Source organism: Lipotes vexillifer, unplaced genomic scaffold, assembly GCF_000442215.2.
Source record: "Lipotes vexillifer unplaced genomic scaffold, Lipotes_vexillifer_v1.1 scaffold311, whole genome shotgun sequence".
NCBI lineage: Eukaryota > Metazoa > Chordata > Mammalia > Artiodactyla > Lipotidae > Lipotes > Lipotes vexillifer.
In genome coordinates this window covers 6,589,502-6,610,851 of record NW_006791012.1, presented here as the reverse complement: position 1 = coordinate 6,610,851, position 21,350 = coordinate 6,589,502, and the positions used below count along the sequence as shown (strand labels likewise).

The 21,350-nt window shown below is 37.9% G+C and overlaps 1 protein-coding gene across 3 annotated transcripts; it reads right to left on the bottom strand.

Moving 5' to 3' along the window:
* Window positions 1-5,948: 5,948 nt before the first annotated feature.
* On the bottom strand, window positions 5,949-20,020 carry CCT4 (chaperonin containing TCP1 subunit 4). 3 transcript variants are annotated; one of them, XM_007464132.1, is made up of 14 exons: window positions 19,746-20,020; window positions 15,979-16,031; window positions 15,424-15,513; window positions 14,381-14,489; window positions 13,577-13,719; window positions 12,168-12,289; window positions 11,690-11,822; window positions 10,543-10,682; window positions 9,415-9,511; window positions 9,222-9,332; window positions 8,997-9,127; window positions 8,621-8,855; window positions 6,428-6,541; window positions 5,949-6,155 (listed from the first exon to the last, which is right to left on the bottom strand). In XM_007464132.1, the coding sequence occupies exons 1-14, from the start codon at window positions 19,870-19,872 to the stop codon at window positions 6,141-6,143; spliced, it is 1,620 nt and encodes a 539-aa protein (XP_007464194.1). In that variant the 5' UTR covers window positions 19,873-20,020; the 3' UTR covers window positions 5,949-6,140. The 3 variants fall into 3 exon arrangements, with proteins under 3 accessions (XP_007464194.1, XP_007464193.1, XP_007464195.1); XM_007464131.1 differs by lacking the exon at window positions 5,949-6,155 and having other exon boundaries at window positions 6,413-6,541; window positions 19,746-19,969; XM_007464133.1 differs by lacking the exons at window positions 5,949-6,155; window positions 15,424-15,513 and having other exon boundaries at window positions 6,413-6,541; window positions 19,746-19,872.
* Between the last annotated feature and the right edge of the window lie 1,330 nt (window positions 20,021-21,350).

The window sequence follows — 21,350 nt, the reverse complement described above, 5'->3', positions numbered from 1 at the left end:
TTTTCTTATAATGCTTTTCACGTCTGTAAAATTGGTAGTAATGTCCTCACTTTCTTAGCACTGCTTTTGCTGTGTCCCATAGTTTTGGTATGTTGTTTTCATATGCATTCATCTCTAAGTATTTTCTAATTTCTTGTCGATTTTAGTAATTTTTCTTTTTTTCTTAATCCATTTAGCTAAAAAGTTGTTAATTTTATTCATCTTTTCCAACAAACATCTTTTAGTTTCATCAATTTTCTTTATTGTTTTCTATCCTCTATTTCATTTCTTTCTGTTCTAATCTTTATTTCCTTCCTTCTGCTAGCTTTGGGTTTAATTTGTTCTTCTTTTTCTAGTTCTAGTTAAAGTTGTACAGTTAGGTTGTTTTGAGTTTTTAAAGTAAGCGTTTTATAGTTATAAATTTCCTTCTTAGCACCGCTTTTACTGTGTCACATAAGTTTTGGTATGTTGTGTTTTCATTTGCATTCAACTCTAGGTATTTTCTAATTTATGATTTCTTCTTTGACCCATTGGTTGTTGAAAAGTGTGTTGTTTCCACAATTTTTTGAATTTTCCACTCTTCCCTCCGTTATTGATTTCTAACTTCATCCTGTTTTGGTCAGAGAAGATACTTTGTATGCTATCTATCTACCTTTTAAAATCTATTGAAACGATTTGTGGCTTAACATATGGCATATCCTGAAAAATGTCCCATGTGTACTTGAGAAGAATATGTATGCTCTTATTGTGGAGCAGTGTTCTGTATGTCTGTTATACCTAGTTGGTTTATTGTGCTGTCTTCTATTTCCTTACTTTCTTGTTTTGTCCATTATTGTGAGTGAGGTACTTAAGTCTCCAACTATTATTTTATATCTCCCTTCAATTGCCAGTAATGCTGCTTATGTATTTACCTTTATTGAGATCTTTATTTCTCCATACAGCCTCGTTACTGTCTACTGTCCTTTCACTTGCATGACTGATGATTTTTGCTTCACAGTATTTTGATGTCCTGTCATTGGGTGCATGAACATTTCTAATTGTTATATCTCCACAATGTCTTTTGTTTCTTGTGACTTTCTTTAGGTTCTATTTTGTCTGTTATCAGTAGAGCCACTCCTTTCTTTTGGTTACTATGCGCATGGAATATATTTTTTCCATCATTCCATTTTCAATATACTTGTCTTTGATCTAGTCTTTATAGACAGCATATAGTTGGATCATGTGTTTATATCCATTCTGCCAATCTCTGTTTTGATGAGTTTAATCTATTTACATTTAATTACTTGTTAGGAGAAACTTACAACTGTCTTTTTCCTATTTCTTTTCTATATGACTTATAGGTTTTTTCATCCCTCATTTTGTGATTTACTGTCTTTTGTGTTTAATTTTTTGTAGCGAATTGTTTAAATTCTTTTCTCATTCCCTTTTGTATATATTCTATAGTTTTTGTGCGCGTGTGGTTACCACGGGGATAACATTTAATATCCTAAAGTTATAACCCTCTAATTTGAATTTATAGCAGCTTAACTAACTTCAACAGCATACAAAAACTGCTACTTCATAGCTTTGTTCATACTGCTTTCATTTGAGGTCACAAAAATTCATCTTTATAGACTATGTGCCCCAAAACATAAACTAATAATTCTCTTAAGTGCATTACTCTCTTAAACTATGTAGAAAACAAGATTCGAAGTTACAAACCAAAGTTTGTAAAACTTAGACTAATTTTTTTTTTTTTTTTGCGGTGCGCGGGCCTCACTGTTGTGGCCTCTCCCGTTGTGGAGCACAGGCTCCGGACGCACAGGCTCAGCGGCCATGGCTCACAGGCCTAGCTGCTCCACGGCATGTGGGATCTTCCCGGACCAGGGCACGAACCCGTGTCCCCTGCATCGGCAGGCGGGCTCTCAACCACTGCGCCACCAGGGGAGCCCCTAGACTAATTTTTTTCTTTAAATATATCACTCTCTTAAAACATATAGAAGACAAAAAGTAGAAACTGTTGTTACAAAAACACTAGCTTTTATATTGCCCATGTAATTACCTTTATTGAGATCTTTATTTCTCCATATGGCTTTGAGTTACTCTCTATTGTGCTTTCACTTGCATGACTTGATTTTTTTTCATATTTTGATGCCCTTTCTTTTTAAAATTGAGATGTAGTTGCTATACCATGTTACATGTGTACAATATAGTGATTCACAAATTTTTATAAAAGCTATACTCCATTTATAGTTATTATAAAATATTGGCTGTATTCCATGTTGTACAATATACCTTTATAGCTTATTTTATACCTAATAGTTTGTACCTCTTACTCCCCTACCTCTATATTGCCCCCGCTTCTTCTCTCTCCCCACCGGTAACCACTAGTTTGTTCTGTGACTGTTTCTTTTTTGTTATACTCACTAGTTTGTTGTACTTTGTCAATTCCACATATAAGTGACATCAGACAGTATTTGTCTTTCTGACTTATTTCACATAGTATAATGCCCTCAAAGTCTATCCATGTTGCTGCAAATGGCAAAATTTCATCCTTTTTAAATGGCTGAGTAGTATTCCATTGTATACATATACATCTTCTTTATCCATTCACATTACTGATGATTTTTGATTGAATACCAGACATTGTGAATTTTATATTATTGTATCCTTTTAGAGTTTTAAGCTTTGTTCAGATGCACAGGTATGTTGCTTGGGATTGGTTTGATCCTTTAAAGAAATCCTTTGCTATGAAGAGTCCACAGCAATCTTTATGGCAAATTTAGCCTCACTACTAAGGCAGAACCCTTCTGAAGGCTCTATTCAGTCCTTGTATATTGCAAGGTTTCTCCAATTTGGCTAATGAGAATTTAAACTATTCCTAGCCTGTTGTAAACTTCAGTCTACTGCTTTTCACTGGTTGTTCCTTGAACTCTAGTTTTACCCCCGACACAGAAATAAGTACTCAGCCAAATACTCAAGGCTACACCTCTACACATCTGGGAACTATTTCTGTAAAGCTTCCTGTTTTCTAGTACTTCATCCCACAACTTCTAGCCAACTCAGTCTTTTGGAACTTTGATCCCTAACTCAATTCAACAAAACCGATGGAAGAAACATTAATCTGTACCTCTAAAAACCTCAAGAAAACTGAAGGGGACCAAACTTAAGACACGATAGTCAAACTGTCAAAATACGAAGAATCTTTAAGTAGCAAGTGAACAATTTGAGCAAAATCCCAGTTCCACATTTGTGTCATTTCCTCAAAAGAAAAAAGCAAACACAGGGACTTAATTCCCTGGTGGTCCAGTAGGTAAAACTCTGTGCTCCCAATGCACAGGGCCCGGGTTTGATTCCTGGTTGGGGAACTAGATCCCACACGCATGCCGCAATCCTGCAACTAAAGATCCCACGTGCCACGACTAAGAACTGGCACAGCCTAAATATTTTTTAAAAAAATTAAATGACAATTTAAAAAAAAGCAAAGACAGAAAAATGCATCCATCTGAATCAAACTGCCCAATAACATACAAAACCACACACTTATACCTCAAAATACTGAGACACCAATTAACTCTTATGAGCCACACTCATCACATCAGTTATTACAACTTTGTCACGTTTCAGATAACCCTCCTTCTACTACTTTGCGATGACAGTAGCTCCTACTTCCGACAGCTACTTCCACAACTTGAGGTGTTTCCAAGTGGCATATTTAATATACTATGCAGTTGTTAACCATTTTAGCATCTGTAAAACTGTTTTATCAGGTTCCTTTTGTGTTGCTGATTAAGTTTTGGGGTTGCGCCTCAACCGCATTTCTGTAAGCCCTGTGATTTCTACTGCACAATTTTGCACACAATGATTTTTAGTTATACATGTTACAGAACTGACTTTATGGCAATATGCCTAAGTAGTTAAATTTAGGTGGAGGGTATACAGTGTTCATACTATTCTTTGAACTTCACTGTATTAAAATTTTTTCATTTTAATGAAGAGCTGAGGGTGGGAATTCCCTAGTGGTCCAGTGGTTAGAACTTGGTGCTTTCACTGCCTAGGCCCGGGGTTCAATCCCTGGTCAGGGAAATAACATCCTGCAAGCCTTGCTGCGTGTGGCCAAAAAAAAAAAAAAAAAAAAAAAAAAAAAAAAAAAAAAAAAAAAAAAAAAGGGGGGGGGGAAAAAAAAAAAAAAAAAAAAAAAAAAGACAAAAAAAAAAAGAAAAAAACTGAGGGTGAGGAATAAATAGTACTCAAGAGGAAAGAAGTATGCAAAACCTTTGCCTCATTAGGATAGGCATCCTTCTTCATTGTTAAAAGCATACCTTTTAAATATTTAACAGGATACATTTCCCTTTCATTACTTTAGAATTATTTAACTGTATCAAACAACTATTTTGAATTTTGTCATTTGGGCTTCCCTTTCCTAAAACATAACTTATTTTATAAACTGTTGTAAAACCTGAGTCAAACCCTAAATAAAGTAGTTAGTGGTTTAATTTATATCAAATTTAACAGAATGACTAGGAAACGTTTGTCTCGTTACCGAGTTCCCTTTACAAGGCTTTAAATATAAACTACTCATATACTTAGATATATAGGTATACCCTAAGACACAGACACACGTAAGGATGCTGAATAACTCAATTAAAAGTTCCAATATAAATAATTTTGGTTAAAGTATTTTCACTTAAGAATATTTAGGATAGGGCTTCCCTGGTGGCACAGTGGTTAAGAATCCACCTGCCAATGCAGGGGACACAGGTTCGATCCCTGGCCTGGAAAGATCCCACATGCTGCGGAGCAACTAACCCCATGCACCACAACTAATGAGCCTGCATTCTACAGCCTGTGAGCCACAACTACTGAAGCCCGCATGCTCAGAGCCTGTGCTCCACAACCAGAAGCCACCACAATTAGAAGCTCGCGCACCGCGACAAAGATTAGCCCCAACTCGCTGCAACTAGAGAAAGCCTGCGTGCAGCAACGAAGACCCAACGCAGCCAAAAATAAAAGTATTTAGTATATACATAATTCAGTTGTTTTATGGTAGCTATTTTTTTTAACAGCAAGCTCCTAATACCCACTAAAATGATAATTATTGAATTATTAAATTCCAGACTATGCAAAGACTTATCTGAATTTACCATTTACCAAATTAGTCATTTTAATTAACCACCGGAGTTGTCAGACACAACCAAGCTTCAGGATGGTCTGCTGAAGTTCTTTCTCCAGATGTGAAGGAGCTCCCTGCAACTGCTTTCATAACACTTTTGTGAAATACACAAAAGAAAGATGGTTGAGTGTGATTCCAGATTACAGAGGCTCAATTTGTGGTCCACCTTAAGGGTTTGGCCTTCCTCCAAAGGCAATCAGAAGTCATGAAAGCTTTTTTAAAGGAGTGCCTGACAAGTTTAAAAAGATCACTAGCTATATATATAGTGTATGCAGAATTGACTGGAATGTGGCTAAAGCAAAGATGGACACTAGTTAGATTTTACACCACTCATGGTGCAAGACAATGCTTCTTGATCAGGGTAGAGGCAATAAAGATGTTTTAAACCACTGGAAAAAGACTTACTAGTTATGAATCCTTCTTGTACAAGTAAGATCTGCTACATTTTTATTTTTAGAAGGAATCCCAATTAACACAACAGTGGTTATTCTTGGAGAAAGGGGTTAGCATGAGAAAGACTTTCATTTTTCACTTTTCTTCTGTATTGTTAACTTTTCAAACAGCATATATATTATTGTAAGCAGGGATTTATCAGGGTGATGAGCATATTGGGCCATTTTTCCTTCTCAATACTTCTGTTAAAAAACTAACAGAAAACTTAAAAGTACCCAGGATTAAGCCTGTAAGGAAGTTTAACAGGTAAGTGCAAAGTCTTCTTTCCCTTCCTATACAGATTTCTCAAGAGGATCAGAGGTAACAGAGGTTGTGAGGGCAGGGCAGTGGGGGTAATGCAGGAGCGCAATCAATTAATCTGCCCTTTGAAACCATATTTTTAATGTTTTCATCAAACTGTGTCAATACAATTTGAAGCAAATGCCAGCTGGAAAACCAGGTCCAGAAATTCATAAAGGAAACAATCTTCCAAACAACGGGGAATGCCAAGGTGCTCTTCCACTCCAGCTGCGCTATTAGTGGCCATGATGGTGCCAGTCAGCCAGTGTTATCCATGTTACCGACTGTTTACCTGAAAAGAGAAAAACTTAGATTTCAAAACCTGTAAGGACAGAATTTTAAGGATGGAAGATGTTTAAGGTGGTTATCCAAATCTCCGTATTTTTATAGGTGAAAAAAGACTAGAAGTATGAACTGTTTTCACCCTGACTAGCAAAAAATTCATAAAGGAAACAATCTTCCAAACAACGGGGAATGCCAAGGTGCTCTTCCACTCCAGCTGTGCTATTTAGTGGCCATGATGGTGCCAGTCAGCCAGTGTTATCCATGTTACCGACTGTTTACCACATCATCAATTTTCAGAATGCTCCGGACAGTTTCAGTTGCTAGAGTCAGTGCACTGACTGAAACCAGCAGAGGCTGGACAACCAGTTCCTCCAGTATGTTGGAAATACCACCCTGCAAACCAGTACAAGTTGCTTTTAGTGTTTGTAACTGATCCATATCACCAACTACAGTTACCAGTAAACCTCAAGGCCTCTCAAACTTAGTTTTCCCTTAGTCTAGTCAAGAGTAAGATACTCTCTAAGCTCTTCTCTACACTGTAGCTTGTATTTCAACTAAAATTTGGAAAAATTGAATTCCAAGCCTAACTCCAAAACAACTCCTTGTAAGCATCTTTTAGTTAAAAATACCCTGGCAAAGGGCCTTTCCTCGTGGTGCAGTGGTTAAGAATCTGCCTGCCACTGCAGGGGACATGGGTTCAATCCCTGGTCCAGAAAGATCCCACATGCCAGCCCGTGCGCTACAACTACTGAGCCTGTGCTCTAGAGCCTGCGAGCCACAACTACTGAGCCCACGTGCTGCAACTGCTCAGGCCTACGCCTAGAGCCCATGCTCTGCAATGAAAAGCCACCACAATGAGCCCGCGCACTGCAACAAAGAATAGCCTTCGCTCGCCACAACTAGAGAAAGCCCACGTGCAGCAATGAAGACCCAACACAGCCAAAAATAAATAAATAAAAAATAGGGGCTTCCCTGGTGGCGCAGTGGTTGAGAATCTGCCTGCTAATGCAGGGGACACAGGTCCAAGGCCTGGTCTGGGAGGATCCCACATGCCGCGGAGCAACTAGGCCCGTGAGCCACAACTACTGAGACTGCGCGTGTGGAGCCTGTGCTCCGCAACAGGAGAGGCCACGATAGTGGGAGGCCCGTGCACTGCAATGAAGAGTGGCCCCCACTTGCCACAACTAGAGAAAGCCCTCGCACAGAAACGAAGACCCAACACAGCAAAAATAAATAAATAAACTCCTACCCCCAACATCTTAAAAAAATAAGTAAAAAATAAATTTATTAAAAAATAAAAATATAAAGAGTATCCTGGCAAAAATTATGTAGATGATCATAGTTATTAAAAATTATGAGATCTGTTTGCTGTACACCTGAATCACAATATTATAAATCAACTATATTCAGTTAAAGAAAAAAGTTATAAGATTTTAAATTATCTGATTCCCAATTCTGAATTTGGCCATGTCTGCTCTACACCCTGCCTTTACATCATTCTCACTTCCCACTTTTTGATTCCTACTGCCACTATCCTAGTCACCTTTATCCTAGGATTACTGGTGATGGTCTTAACAGGTGAACCTGTCTCCATTCTTCCCTCCTTAAAATACTCTTTTCAGCACCTTAGCCTCTTGGTTAAAAAAACTTTAGTGGCTCCCAACTACTGGAATTAAAACACAAAAAAACACAAACACCCATGCCTGTCTCAACAACTTAAAGGACTCCTCATTCTAGCTTTTATCTGATCTTTCCAATCTTAAAGTCCACTGTATGACCATCATATAACCTCTGCTCTAGACAAAATGAGTAACTTCTTGGTCCCTCTTACCTGTAAACCACTGCTTCCCCATCTGAAACTTTTTCATTCCCTACCAACCAAGGCTGCATGCAGCTTCATGAAACTTTCCCTAACCAGGTAGTGCCCGCCTTTGAGTTCTGTAACCATTCCAAAAATATCATCTTGGATTGTCAATTTTTTTCCATTACATATTATTTGTCATCTCAATAAAAGGAGACATAAAACATTAATACAAAATGGGAAATTATTATTGTTCTATATGTTTACCCTATACAACTACACTAGGCTGGTGCTCACAACAGCAGCAATGGTTGACTATACACCAGGCATCTTTGTAAGAACTTTCTAATTAGTAATCCATTTAATCCTCACAGGCCTATGAGGGAACTATTAATAGTCCCTGTTTTTACAACCAATAAAACTGAAGCACAGACTACGTAACTTGCTAAAAATTGTACAACCATTAGATGGCAGACTTAACAATACTTCTCACTTAAGGCATCATCTTCATTCTCACTAGATGGCATACATTAATTAACCTGCAGGTCTTATACTTAAATCCAAGGTTAACTCTATTTTTAATCACAAAACCTTTCATTTGACAATTATGAAGCTTTTAGTATTTTACAATAATCAACATTTTCTGCTGTAACTAAAGATTAAATTATTACCTTTCGGACATTAATGCCTGTAGTTTTTTCTCCTTGGGCATGCCTGTTTCTTAGTTCTGTTACTGTAGAAATGGGATTCAGGCCAGCATTTTCAGCTAGTGTAGATGGAATGACTTCCATAGCATCTGCAAAAGCACGAACGCAGTAGGATTCCATACCACTCAATGTTCGTGAGTATTCAGTTAACCGCAGGGCCAACTCTATTTCTGGAGCACCACCTCCTGCAATAAGAGCCCTGAAATTCACAAATATATTTTTAGCTTATTTTATCCAACAGAAAGCTATTTTTTAAAAGTAATAACTTAGTATTTATACCTTAATAATAAAAATACTCCAGTTTTTATGTTCAAAATGTTACATGGTAATTTAATATTACCTCTTCTTCACTAAACAGCGAATAACACATAGGGCATCATGAATGGAACGCTCAGCTTCTTCAATCACCAATTTGTTAGAACCACGAACAACGATTGTAACTGTTTTTCCAGGGCTTGCACAGCCTGTAATCTTTAGTAAACAAATTCCTAATTAGGTATTTGAAGGATTAAAACAAATAAAAAAAAATAACAGGCGAATAGAAGCTTAATTTTAATATTGTTACCTTGATCAGTTTGCCAGAACCATTTAAGCTGACCTCCTCAGCTAACTCAGCCGATCCCAGCATGTCAGCAGTGAACTGGTCAACATGAGCAACTGGTTTGGTTCCAATAGTCTGAGAAAAATAGTGATATACACAAATTGAGAAGTCTGAATAGTGAACATTTTCACACATGCAGATACTAAGAATATTTTACCTTACAAATGAATTCAATGTCTTCTCTTTCAATATCCTTAACCACCATAATCTTCATTTTGTTCAGGAAATGTAATGCAAGATCACTAAGAGCATCTCTAAAATACAAAATCAGTGATTATGTCAATACTAGGTTAGAAAAACACTTTGCTGTTCAACTCCTTTTTTACGGTTTTAGTAATTTTACTGTTGTTTAAATGGCCAATGATTTAAAAAATTATTTGTGAAGGAAGACGCTTTAAACAGCTTACCAAGTTTATGACCTCAAAATTCTTAAATAAGATTTCTAATGAATATTTAAAACATATCCCAACGACACGATTTGTAAAACACACAATAAAAACTATGTCATCATTTTTCTTAATACTAAATAAGTATAACTGATAATTAACAATCGATGCTTTATGAATTTAGAAATTAAGTATGATGTAATTCAAGACTCCACAAATTTATACACTTTTACACAAATTACCTGCAATGATCCTCCTGACAACCCTTGATACTGAAGGGCAGATATTACTATCCTTGTTTTACAAATAAGCACACTGAGCTTTGAGAGCAGTTTATTCAAGGTTACTAGCTATTACATAACTTGTATTTAGAACCAGGTATTCCAACTTTTCATCAAGGTTTCTATATCAAGAGCATCCATAATACTTTCTGGCATAACATATTAATATAGTACATGAGAATGTGTCTACCTATTAGAAGAAAACACTGAAGACAAACAAAAAAGGGATCAGTTCAAACTTTGGAGAATTCTTCCAATCCATGGACTATCCAGCATTCCCCCCAAAAGAACTTCTAAAATTTCAAGGCAAGCTATTGCATGGACCTTTAAATAAATGCCTCTAAAATTTTAGCTAGCTAATTAATTTTAGACTAAAGTTAGCTTTTTACTTGAGAGTGAGGATCTTGGTCTAGAAGGATAATATATCCCACATTTAAATGATCATAACAGGAAGAGAACTCACTTTAGATCATTTACCAGATTACAACAATACCCTAAAATGCAGATTCATTCCAGATTTCTAGTGCTTTACCCACCTCAAATGTTTCTTAAAAAATTGCTAGAAGGGATCCAAAATCAATTATCATTAAGAGGTGAACAAAATAAATAGCCCCACACCTTAGAATAGACTTCTGTATGAGAAGAACATTACATCCTGTTTTCTTAATTTGCTTCACTAAATTTAGAATATAGGCTCTCTCCTCTCGAAGTACTCGGTCCATCTGGACGTAGTCAGAAACTACTATTTGATTGTCCATCTGTTCAGAAAAAGGACGTATTAAGAATTTGCATTTTAAGAGTCCTTAAGCAAAAAAGTGAGACTTTTAATGAAAATATTATGTATAGTATAAATTCAACCAAAATCATACAAGAAATTATATAGACACGCACAGAAAAAATTCAGAAAAAGGAATATACACAAAACTTAACTCAGGTTTTTTACTTTCATCTATACAAATTGCTGTCTTATTTTTTACAAGTACGTTTTTGGTGATCTTAAAACATAAGAATGATTATCCTATTTCGTGAATGTCAGTTCTTTTCATATGAATTTATGCATTACTGAAATATCAATAATTTCAGTTGCAACCTTTTTACTCTATGAATTGTTAAAAAAACTGGTATGCTGAAGGGAACTACGAAGGACAAATACTGTTATACAAAGACCTACAAAACAACGTTTTTATGTGGGTTAAAATCTGGGAAACAAACAACTCAACAGGAAACTTGTATGCCAACACAATGTAAAATGAGAGCAAACCTGAATGAGATGACAAAGATCAACCACTCCTTCAGGGGATGGTACTTATGACTGATAGATATGGGAATAATAAAAAATCGTGGTTTTCGGAGTATGGGTAATAAACTGGTTTTAAAGTTCCATTGTGCAAACATAAAGACAAAAGATCTGCCTGCTAGGGAAGGATGGGTAAAGGTTTCTGTTCTCAGAAAGCTAGAAAGAATCTGAAAAGTCCATTTATACTATCACTTTCACATAACCTATTTTTATTGTTTCATAGACATCCCTATCATTATTTGTCTTCATCTGTGAAGTGAATGCTCAATTTCAGTAAATAGCCAACTGAGATTACAGATTTATCATGTGTGGCATCCAACATTTTCTACTTTTATCTAAATTTTACTAATTATTTTTAGATCCTTGCTTTTTATCACTGGTATCAGCATTTTCTATTTTTATAAAAAGAAAAATTTCATTATTAGAAAGTCAAACACCTAAGGAATCATTTCATTTGGTTTTACTTACATCTGTTTTGGGAGCAGATAAGCAGAACTGAATAAGCCCAATCTTAGCCTTTTCAACCCTGGTTATACCAGAATTTGCCACCTTTTGAGTAAGAACCAGACCTTCCACCAACTCACAGTCATCAATTGTCCCACTAAGAAAAAAGAAAACGAAATAGTTATGAAGGGGCGGAAATCTTCAAGTTTAAAAGATTGCTAACAGATTAAAAATCATCAGTCTGATAAAATGTGCTTCAGCCTCACATTTATTAGTGTCCCATTCCTGAACCTCTCCAATCACACCACTGCCCTACCATCATTAGGGAATATAAACAAATTCTTGAAATTCCCACATTAACACAAGTTGTCATGAAAACAAAACAACCAAATGTATGTGACTTCCACCTATGTACTTTTCATTTAACTTATTTATTTTTGGCAAGAGCTTATGTTTACTTTCAAAATTAATTTTTATTAAAGTTATAATTAGAGATGCTTACCCAAGTTTCTTAACTATTTTAACATCTCTAAGATCTACACTAGTAGCTGTGGCTGGGTCAATCACTTTCATCACTGCATTTACACTCATTGGAGAAAGGAGACTTGAATATTGAGAGACAACCTAGAATTATTAAAAAAGAAAATAAAGTCAGTGTCGTAACACAAAAAGTCCTAGTTTTTTAATGATAAAGATATTCAAGAAGTAATCTCAATCATTTTTTTGGCTGGGGTGGAGAGCATATGAGAAAACATTCCATATAAACTGTCTTTTCCACTCAGGTTTGTCAGTCACCATATAAAAACATATGCCTGTGTTCCTCTTTTATTAATACAGTAATCAGGACTGACTAGATTACTAGTAATCCAAAAGAAATCCAAAAGAACATGTTAATTTTATGCTGAGGTTTCCTATCTAAAATGAATTTATGATCAGATGTTATATATGTGCACCCCTATTACTGAGGGGCTGACAAAAATAGCTAATGGTTAACATTTATTGAGCACGTATTATATGTCAGGCAGTGGTTTTAGCACTGTACATTCATATATTCATTCAACCTTCAGACGAAAAACCTGAAACAGCTTAATTAAGTGGAGCCAGCATTAAACCCAAGCAGTCTAGGTTCTATGACCAATGCTTGTAACCACTATGATATTCTGTCTATATTAGTTCTGGGGACATTTATCAATAATATTACTTAATATCACTAATACTATCTAGCTTTCCACTTAATATATAAATAATGCTGATGAGAAGGAAAAAGAACGGGGTGGGGGTGTGACACACAACATAACAGAAAACAGGTGACGTGAGTTCCCAAGAAATTTAAACTTACATCACTTCTTTAAGTTTCGTAAGAAAAGCAGCATAGATATTAGTAAGAGATGGACCATGATGGGCAGCCCTATCTTGGGTTCAAATCACGGCTCTACCTCTTATTAGTGGGTCTTGGGTAAGTTATATAACTTCACTAGACCTCTTTTCCCATCTGTAAAATGAAGATACTACAACTTACCTGAAAGCCTTGAAGGAGTAAATTTTACTTGAACTAATTCAGTTACACAAATTAGCTACCTAGTCACTCTTGAGTTAACATTTATGAACTGTACAGCATCAAAAATCACAGTGTAGGGACTTCCCTGGTGGTGCAATGGTTAACTGAGCCCACGTGCTGCAACTACTGAAGCCTACGCACCTAGAGCCCATGCTCCTCAACGAGAAGCCACTGTAATGAGAAGCCCGTGCACTGCAACGAAGAGTAGCCCCTGCTCGCCGCAACTAGAGAAAGCCCGCAGACAGCAATGACAACTCAACACAAAATAAATAAATAAAAATAAAAATCACAGTTGTGCTTCTTAATGAACCTTAAACTGTAATTTTACAATGATCCCATAGTGCTTGTCTCACCTTTGAGTTCAATGAAGTGGCTGCACTATTTAACAAAGTTTCTCTGTCACTCAGTTCCACAGGTCGAGACATGTCAGTCAAGATTTCAACACCCTTTTCCAAAGCCTTCTGGAATGACTCAGAAATGATGGTGGGATGAATCCCTGCCATTTGTGAAAGGTGAGTTATTTAATTGTAACAGATAAACTTCATATTTGATATGACTTAAAATTTCTCTGTTCATTAAAATTTCAAAGTAGTCATAAATTTTAAATTAATCTTAAATAATAATGGTTTGAATAACCTTAACCACTAATATGTCTAATATTTTTTAAATTTCCATTTAATTTGGAATAGATCAATTACATACTCCTATGATATTTAAGACTAAAACCAATTTTTCACTTTTCAAAACTCTACAAATCTACATAATAATTAGAATAAGTGACTGGCGAGTCACTATGACATTTAGGCACCATTTACCAAAGCAGGAACCCATACTTTTTCTCCTAAATCACAGTTCTCATCTATATCTTAAGTTTAGTACACCACCAACCAGTCATTTTTGAAAAGGAAAATTTTATCAAGTTCCATTCAAAAGGAAACCTAGCCAAAACAAAAACAAATAAGAACAAACAACCCCCCACAAAACCAAACCCAGAAGCAAAAAGAAAAAAATTTCTAATTCATATGGTAAATATACCAAAATTTAATCTAAAAATTCCTGCTTAAAAAATTCTGCTCCAAATTAAATTGTAAATCTCATTTTACTTAATATCTTTTTGCCTTTATTCAGTAATAAAGCATGTCCTATGTTCTACCCACCTTTCTGAAGAAGCTTGGTACAGGAATCTAAGAGAGAGCCAGCAATAATGACCACTGATGTCGTGCCATCTCCTGCTTCTATATCCTGAGCCTTAGATAGCTCCACCAGCTAAGTGAACAGAACATGTCAAATTGCTCAATGAGAACTATGAGAACCCAGTAACATCTAATTCAAATATAACATCAATGACCTTCACCATGAGGTTCACATATAGAATTTGATTATCAAAACTGTAAGATTCAATATACTTGACTTCTGATTTGCTGTCCACCTTGGTCTCATTTAAAAATGACGACCTATATAGTTGTGGCATGCAAAATTCTACTTACATACTTTCTAACAAGCTATATTATGATTTCCAGTTCAGACTAAGGCTTGTAAATTTTTTCTTCCCAGTACTTAAGAGAACTATGGGTACCCTGTAGACTCAGAAGCTATGAAATGCAGCATTCAGATGAGAATACTGTCAGTTTGAAATCCCTGGCCAAGTTCATCTATGCATGAAGCATAATCTGATTCATTTTCAGTCATCTTTAACTAATTAAAAGAGACTTTTTAACAGATAGGAACTTCTAAGGAATTTGTTTTTGCTGATATGGTGACTTCTCACTTGACACTGCAATCACTATTATGATCTGTAGTTGAATTAGAAACTTTTAAATAATAAATGTCAGTGCAAGTTTAAACACAAGATTTATTTTGCAAACAATTAAAATGATTTTGCTCTCTTTCAGTTAACACCCATTGAACTAATAATTTGTACAATTTCATGTTTTTCTCTCTTCCTTCCTCATATGTGTGGCACACTGCTGTGAACAAAGACAAGGAGAGTCCTGTTTTATTACAACTTGCAATGGAGAATATAATGCTAGACATACAATGTATCCTAAAAATATGCCTGTTTAGCATAAAAAAGGAAAAATTTTCACTATGTTTTAAGCAATATCATGTGATCAAATAAGAAAAATTTAACTGTTTACCAAATATCAAACAATACACTTAAACCCCCCCCACAAAACCCTCACCTAAAAATTATACTTACCATTCTGGCTGCTGGATGTAACACCTGCATTTGTTTCAGAATGGTGGCACCATCATTTGTAATGGTCACATCACCTTTTCCATCTTGAATCTACAAAGTTTGATTTTTTCAAAAGAAAGTTATATTTCAAAAATTGTTTTCTTCATCCAGTATTGATGTGAAATCCTAAAAGCTCTACTAAATTGAACACTTCTTGTACAAAAGTTAACTTATGTTTGCACAGTGCTTAACTTCAAATTGTTTTCCCTTACATTGGTATAATGATTTAAGAATACGCAGTAATAGTCCAGCTTTGCAAATGAAATAGCTGGCTTTTTTCCTACTTAAAAGTGAAGGAACTGAGACACCAAAAAAGGGATAGAAACGATATTATAAAGAATCATTATCATAAACAAAATATGAATTATAGTTAGGTCCCATTCATCCCAAAGTAATCTACCCCTTTCTGAACTCTCAAAGCTGTTTACTTTTTAAACAGCACATCTTAACCCTCTACAGAGCGCTTGCAGTATGAACAGCAGCACTCAGTAAGTAATGAATGATCGAGCCTTTCACCATTTTATCCATTCCTTTCGGTCCAAGGCTTGTTCTAATAGCATCAGCAACGGCTGTAAACAGAAGAAAAAAATAAATCAAGACCCTTTAAAGAGCATTTCTACCCTCAAATAATCATTTTGGACTTATTAGAATATGGTGGACAATTCACCATGTTCACTAAAGAAAATTCAATGTCTAATAATAATCAACTGGAAACAGAGTAATTATTTTACTCCTTTAATTGTACAACACTTCACTTTTTGTTGTTAAAATCACTATACATAGCACTTGTACTCTGCATGTGGTAAAATAAATTTTGAGGGTTCACCTAATCTTCCTTTAAGTATCAAAATGGTATAACCTACTTATGTGCTCTGAATGAGGACTATATTATTTTCTCCATTCCTTAAAACAAGCCGCAATAATAGGACAACTATGTAATTTGCTTATTTGTTTACTCTGTCTCTCCCAACTATAGTGTAATTTCTGAGGGCAAAGACTTTTGTTTACTAATGTGAAGCTGGTATATGGATGGACCACAGTTTAAAAAACAGTAACAAAAACCCTCTTTGAACCCAAAACCAATCAAACAAAAACGCCACAAAAAACCCAAACCTCAAAACCTTAACTAAAAAACCAAATCTAAAATCATAGTATTTTTAAAAATTTTTATTTATTAAAAAAATTCTGGCCACACCATGTGGCATGCAGGATCTTAGTTCTCTGAGCAGGGATTGAACCTGCGCTCCCTGCAGGGGAGCACGGAATCTTAATCACTGGACCATCAGGGAAGCCCCTAAAATCATAGTCTTTAGACATCATTACTATGTTATGAACCATCTCTGGACATACAGTCTACCACTCCATTCTTCTTATTACTTGTCCATGAGCATATTTCTATTTTATTGATCCACTTATTATTTTCTAAGAGAAATCGTAATTGATGTACTTGATCCCCTTTACTGCGACAGGTCCAGGACAAACGATTAAATCTCCCCACCCTTTTTTTTAAAAAAGATTTAATTTTATTTATTTTTTGCTTATTTATTTTTGGCTACTTTGGGTTTTCATCACTGCGCGTGGGCTTTCTCTAGTTGCGGCGAGCGGGGACCACACTTTGTTGTGATGAGCGGGCTTCTTGTTGTGGTGGCTTCTCTTTGTTGCGGTGCATGGGCTCTAGGTACGTGGGCTCAGTAGCTGTGGCACACAGGCTTAGTTGCTCCGCAGCATGTGGGATCTTCCCAGACCAGGGATTCAACCCATGTACCCTGCACTGGCAGGTGGGTTCTTAACCACTGCGCCACCAGGAAAGTCCGCCTTCCCTTTCTCATATACCATTTCACCCCATATACAAAGGGCTAAGATAGTGCCCTATTTTTGTATACTCCACAACTAGCATAATGCTTCCCCCTCATTGTGTAAACAATACATAATCTGGACTTCCCTGGTGGTGCAGTGGTAAAGAATCCACCTGCCAATGCAGGGGAAATGGGTTCTATCCCTGGTCCAGGAAGATCCCACATGCCGCGGAGCAACTAAGCCCGTGTGCCACAACTACTGAAGCCCGCACACCCTAGAGCCTGCTCACTGCAACTACTGAAGCCTGCGCGCCTAGAGCTCATGCTCTGCAACAAAGACAAGCCACCGCAATGAGAAGCCTGCTCAATGCAATGACGAGTAGCCCTGGCTCGCTGCAACTAAAGAAAAGCCAGAAAAGCCTATGCACAGCAACGAAGACCTAATGCATCCAAAACAAAAAATAATAGTAATAATTTTTAAAAAATACATAAAGAGGGTAAGAGAAAATATTTGGTATAGTTTAAGAATTATATTCTACTTAATTATTTCATAATTTGGGGCTGCATTTCCTAATTATTCTGCCATCCTTACCCTTTCAGGTGATTTTAGCGGACCCACATGGCCACAATTCTACAAGCAGCCCAATTCATTTTAAGAATGCGCCCTTATATTCATCTATGTGAAGACCCTAGAAAGACATTGTGCAAAAAATAAAAAAATTCTAGACTGATTACCTCTCTGAAAGTGTTTGAAGTTTAACACACTGTGTAGTAGTACACAATTATATGTTAAATGACTTGTGCTGAATAGTACTAAACGACCACTACTACTTTTGTGTGTGTGATTTTGATATCATCAACCAATGGTACTTAATATACTTTTTGGTTATTAGCAAAATAAAAAACTGGCTCCATGAGTTACGCTAAAGATGCATCCGGCAAAAGCTTTTCTCAACCAGTTTGTAGGGTTTTGCCTGACTTGGACAGACTACGAGTGGCCCTTAGTTCCACAAGCTCTCCTCACTTAAGATGTAAAGGTCATGTTTATAGGTAAATAGATGGCCTTTTCTTCCTATATGCATACCTCCCTCGTCCAGTTTTAATTCTCTGTGCACTGATGTTTCAAAAGCTACCAAAGTAAACGTCCCATCTTGTATCCTCCTTGTTGAAAATCTACCATATTATATAGCATTCTTGCCCACCCCCCTCCAACAGCCCCAGAATTTATCTAACATCTTGTTTCTAATGTAATAAATCTAAGCTTCAACTATGCTCCCTAGATAACTGTCCACCAACTTTTATTTCCAGGTAAATATTCTCTCTTGAACTTCCAAATGACTCCTAAATTTACCCATCTGGTCATTCTGACCTCCTCAACTCTTTTAGGCTCAAACGAGAACCTATTCTTTCTTCTTCCACCATCCTCCCTTCAGCGCACCTGCTTCTATCAGCAGCAGCATCACACCCTCAGTCACCTAGACAAATAACCTCAAATACGTGTAAGGCTGTACTTTATATACATCTGGCCCTTCATATACTTTCTCATTTAATCCTCACAGCAACCCTCCAAGTTAGGTACTATCTCACTACACTGAAGAACAATCTGTAGCTGTGCGAGTTGTTTAAAAACCCTTTCCAAAACACCAGGCCCTTCCAGATTCGGACCGACTTTACCTTTCCGATCTCACCTCTCATTTCTTCATGCACCTTATGCTCTAACCCGAATGAAATACTCATTGCAGCCAATACACATAACGGCAAGATCTCTAAGCATTTGTTCTCACTTTTCCTTCCAGACTCTTCCACCTCAACCCGACTTATCTCAATCCTCACAACTCCCTTTTTGAAAAAAAGGGCAACTTTCCCTCCCCGATTTTATAAGTAAGGAAACCTTGGTTAAAGGTCACAAAGCCACGAAGTAACGTAACTGAATGAAACCCAGGACTTCTTAAATTCCACCAAAGGCCAAACTGTTCTCTATTTGCTCGTTGCACGTGCAGAGAGGACATCAAAGCACAATGCAGCCTCATAATTATTCTCAAACAAGAATACATCCCAGTACAACGGGCCCCGCCCCAATCTAAGGCGCAGAGAGTTTACCCGTATTCGTTTCAATAGCTGTACCGAAAGAAGCTTTTTAATAAGAACAAGAAAACTGAAAAGTATTGTTCAAACATTCTACCAGTGGACCGCTGCATGCGGGCCTCGGCCCCTTTCTTAAATAGGATGAATGAATGCAACACGGCCCGGCATGAAAAATTATGGGCGTCTAAGACGCAGAATAGGGCAAGTCCAAAGGCCTCCATACTCGGGGTCGGAAATCATGGGCAGACAACAGACAGGAGGATCCCTGCACTGAGCTTATTCTATGGGAGGCCCACAGGGGATCATCTGAAGGAACAGAAAACGAATCATGCCCATCCAAGACTGGGAGTGATAATGCACAGCTAAGCCCGGACGGCCTCGGCTTAGGCCGGGCAGCGATACCTTTGGCGGCGGAGATGTTGCTGAAGCGGATCTGGGCCGGCTTATCGCGGTCCTGATAGGCGCTCTTCCCACGGCCGCCGGCAGCCCCGGCGAGCGGCCCGCTCCGGGGGACTACGTTCTCCGGCATGGCAAGCTTCGACGGGTCTGCGTGAGCTCTGGAAGGACAGATGGACGCGGATTCCGGATGTCCCGGGACTAACAGTAAGCGCCCACCGCCTTCTCGAAGCTTCCGGAAAGCGACGCCGGCGCCGGGAGGAGGAGGTGGGGAAAGGGGCCTCCCTGGAGGCCCGGCGCCGCCGTGACGTAGAAGGCTGCCCGCTGCATGCCGGGTGCGGGTGTCGCGCCGCGGATCTTGGGGCTGTTGGGAGCTGTTGGCCTGCGGCCCAGTGGGCGGTGGGCGGGCTCCTGGGAGGCAAAAAGGACCAGCTGCGATTGTAAAGGCTGGTGTTGGGACATCTCATCTCCTTGGCCCTGAGGTCCCTTCTGTTAACTCAAGCTGGACCTGTCCGCTAGGTGTTGTAGCAGCCGGGAGTTACTCCTGGGTGGGTGGGGCAGGGCTGAGTTGGTTTTTACTGGCGGTAGACGTGTATTTTATTCAGTTTTATATATTTTGAAAGCGAGTTGGAAGAGAGGTTGGCAGGGGTGACTTCTTTTTCCCCTTTTCTTGTTTTAATTGAGGTATAGTTGATTTACAACATTGTATTAGTCTCAGGTGTACAACTCAGTGATTAAAAATTTTCATGGATTATACTCCGTTTAAAGTTATTATAGGGAATTCCCTGGTGTTCCAGTGGTTAGGACGCAGTGCTTCCATTTGAGGGGGCACGGGTTACATCCCTATTCTGGGAACTGAGAACCTGCAAGCCGTGTGGCGCAGACAAAAAAAAAGAAACTAGTTATAAAATATTGACTATTTCCTGGGCTGTACAATACATATATCCCTGTAGCTTATTTATCTTATATGTCCTAGCTTCTGCCTCTTAATCCCCTATCCCTGTTTTGCCTCTCCCACCCTTCCCTGTCTCCACTGGTAAACACTAGTTTGTGTTTTTTGTTTTTTAAAATATTTATTTATTTATTTATTTATGGCTGTGTTGGGTCTTCGTTTCTGTGCGAGGGCTTTCTCTAGTTGCAGCAAGCGGGGGCCACTCTTCATCGCGGTGCGCGGGCCTCTCGCTATCGCGGCCTCTCGTTGCGGAGCACAGGCTCCAGACGCGCAGGCTCAGTAGTTGTGGCTCACGGGCCTAGCTCCGCGGCATGTGGGATCTTCCCGGGCCAGGGCTCGAACCCGTGTCCCCTGCATTGGCAGGCGGATTCTTAAGCACTGTGCCACCAGGGAAGCCCGATATCTTGACTAATGTAAATAATGCTGCTATGAACATTGGGGTGCATGTATCTTTTGGAATTAGTGTTTTCATTTTCTTCAGATACATGCGGAGAAATGGAATTGCTGAGTCATGTGGTAGTTCTATTCTTTTGAGAAACCTCAATGCAGTCTTCCACAGTGGCTGCACCAATTTACATTCCCACCAACATGCCTGCCAATATTTGTGTCCTTTTTGATGCTAGCCATTCTGACAGGTGTGAGGTGATACCTCATTGTGT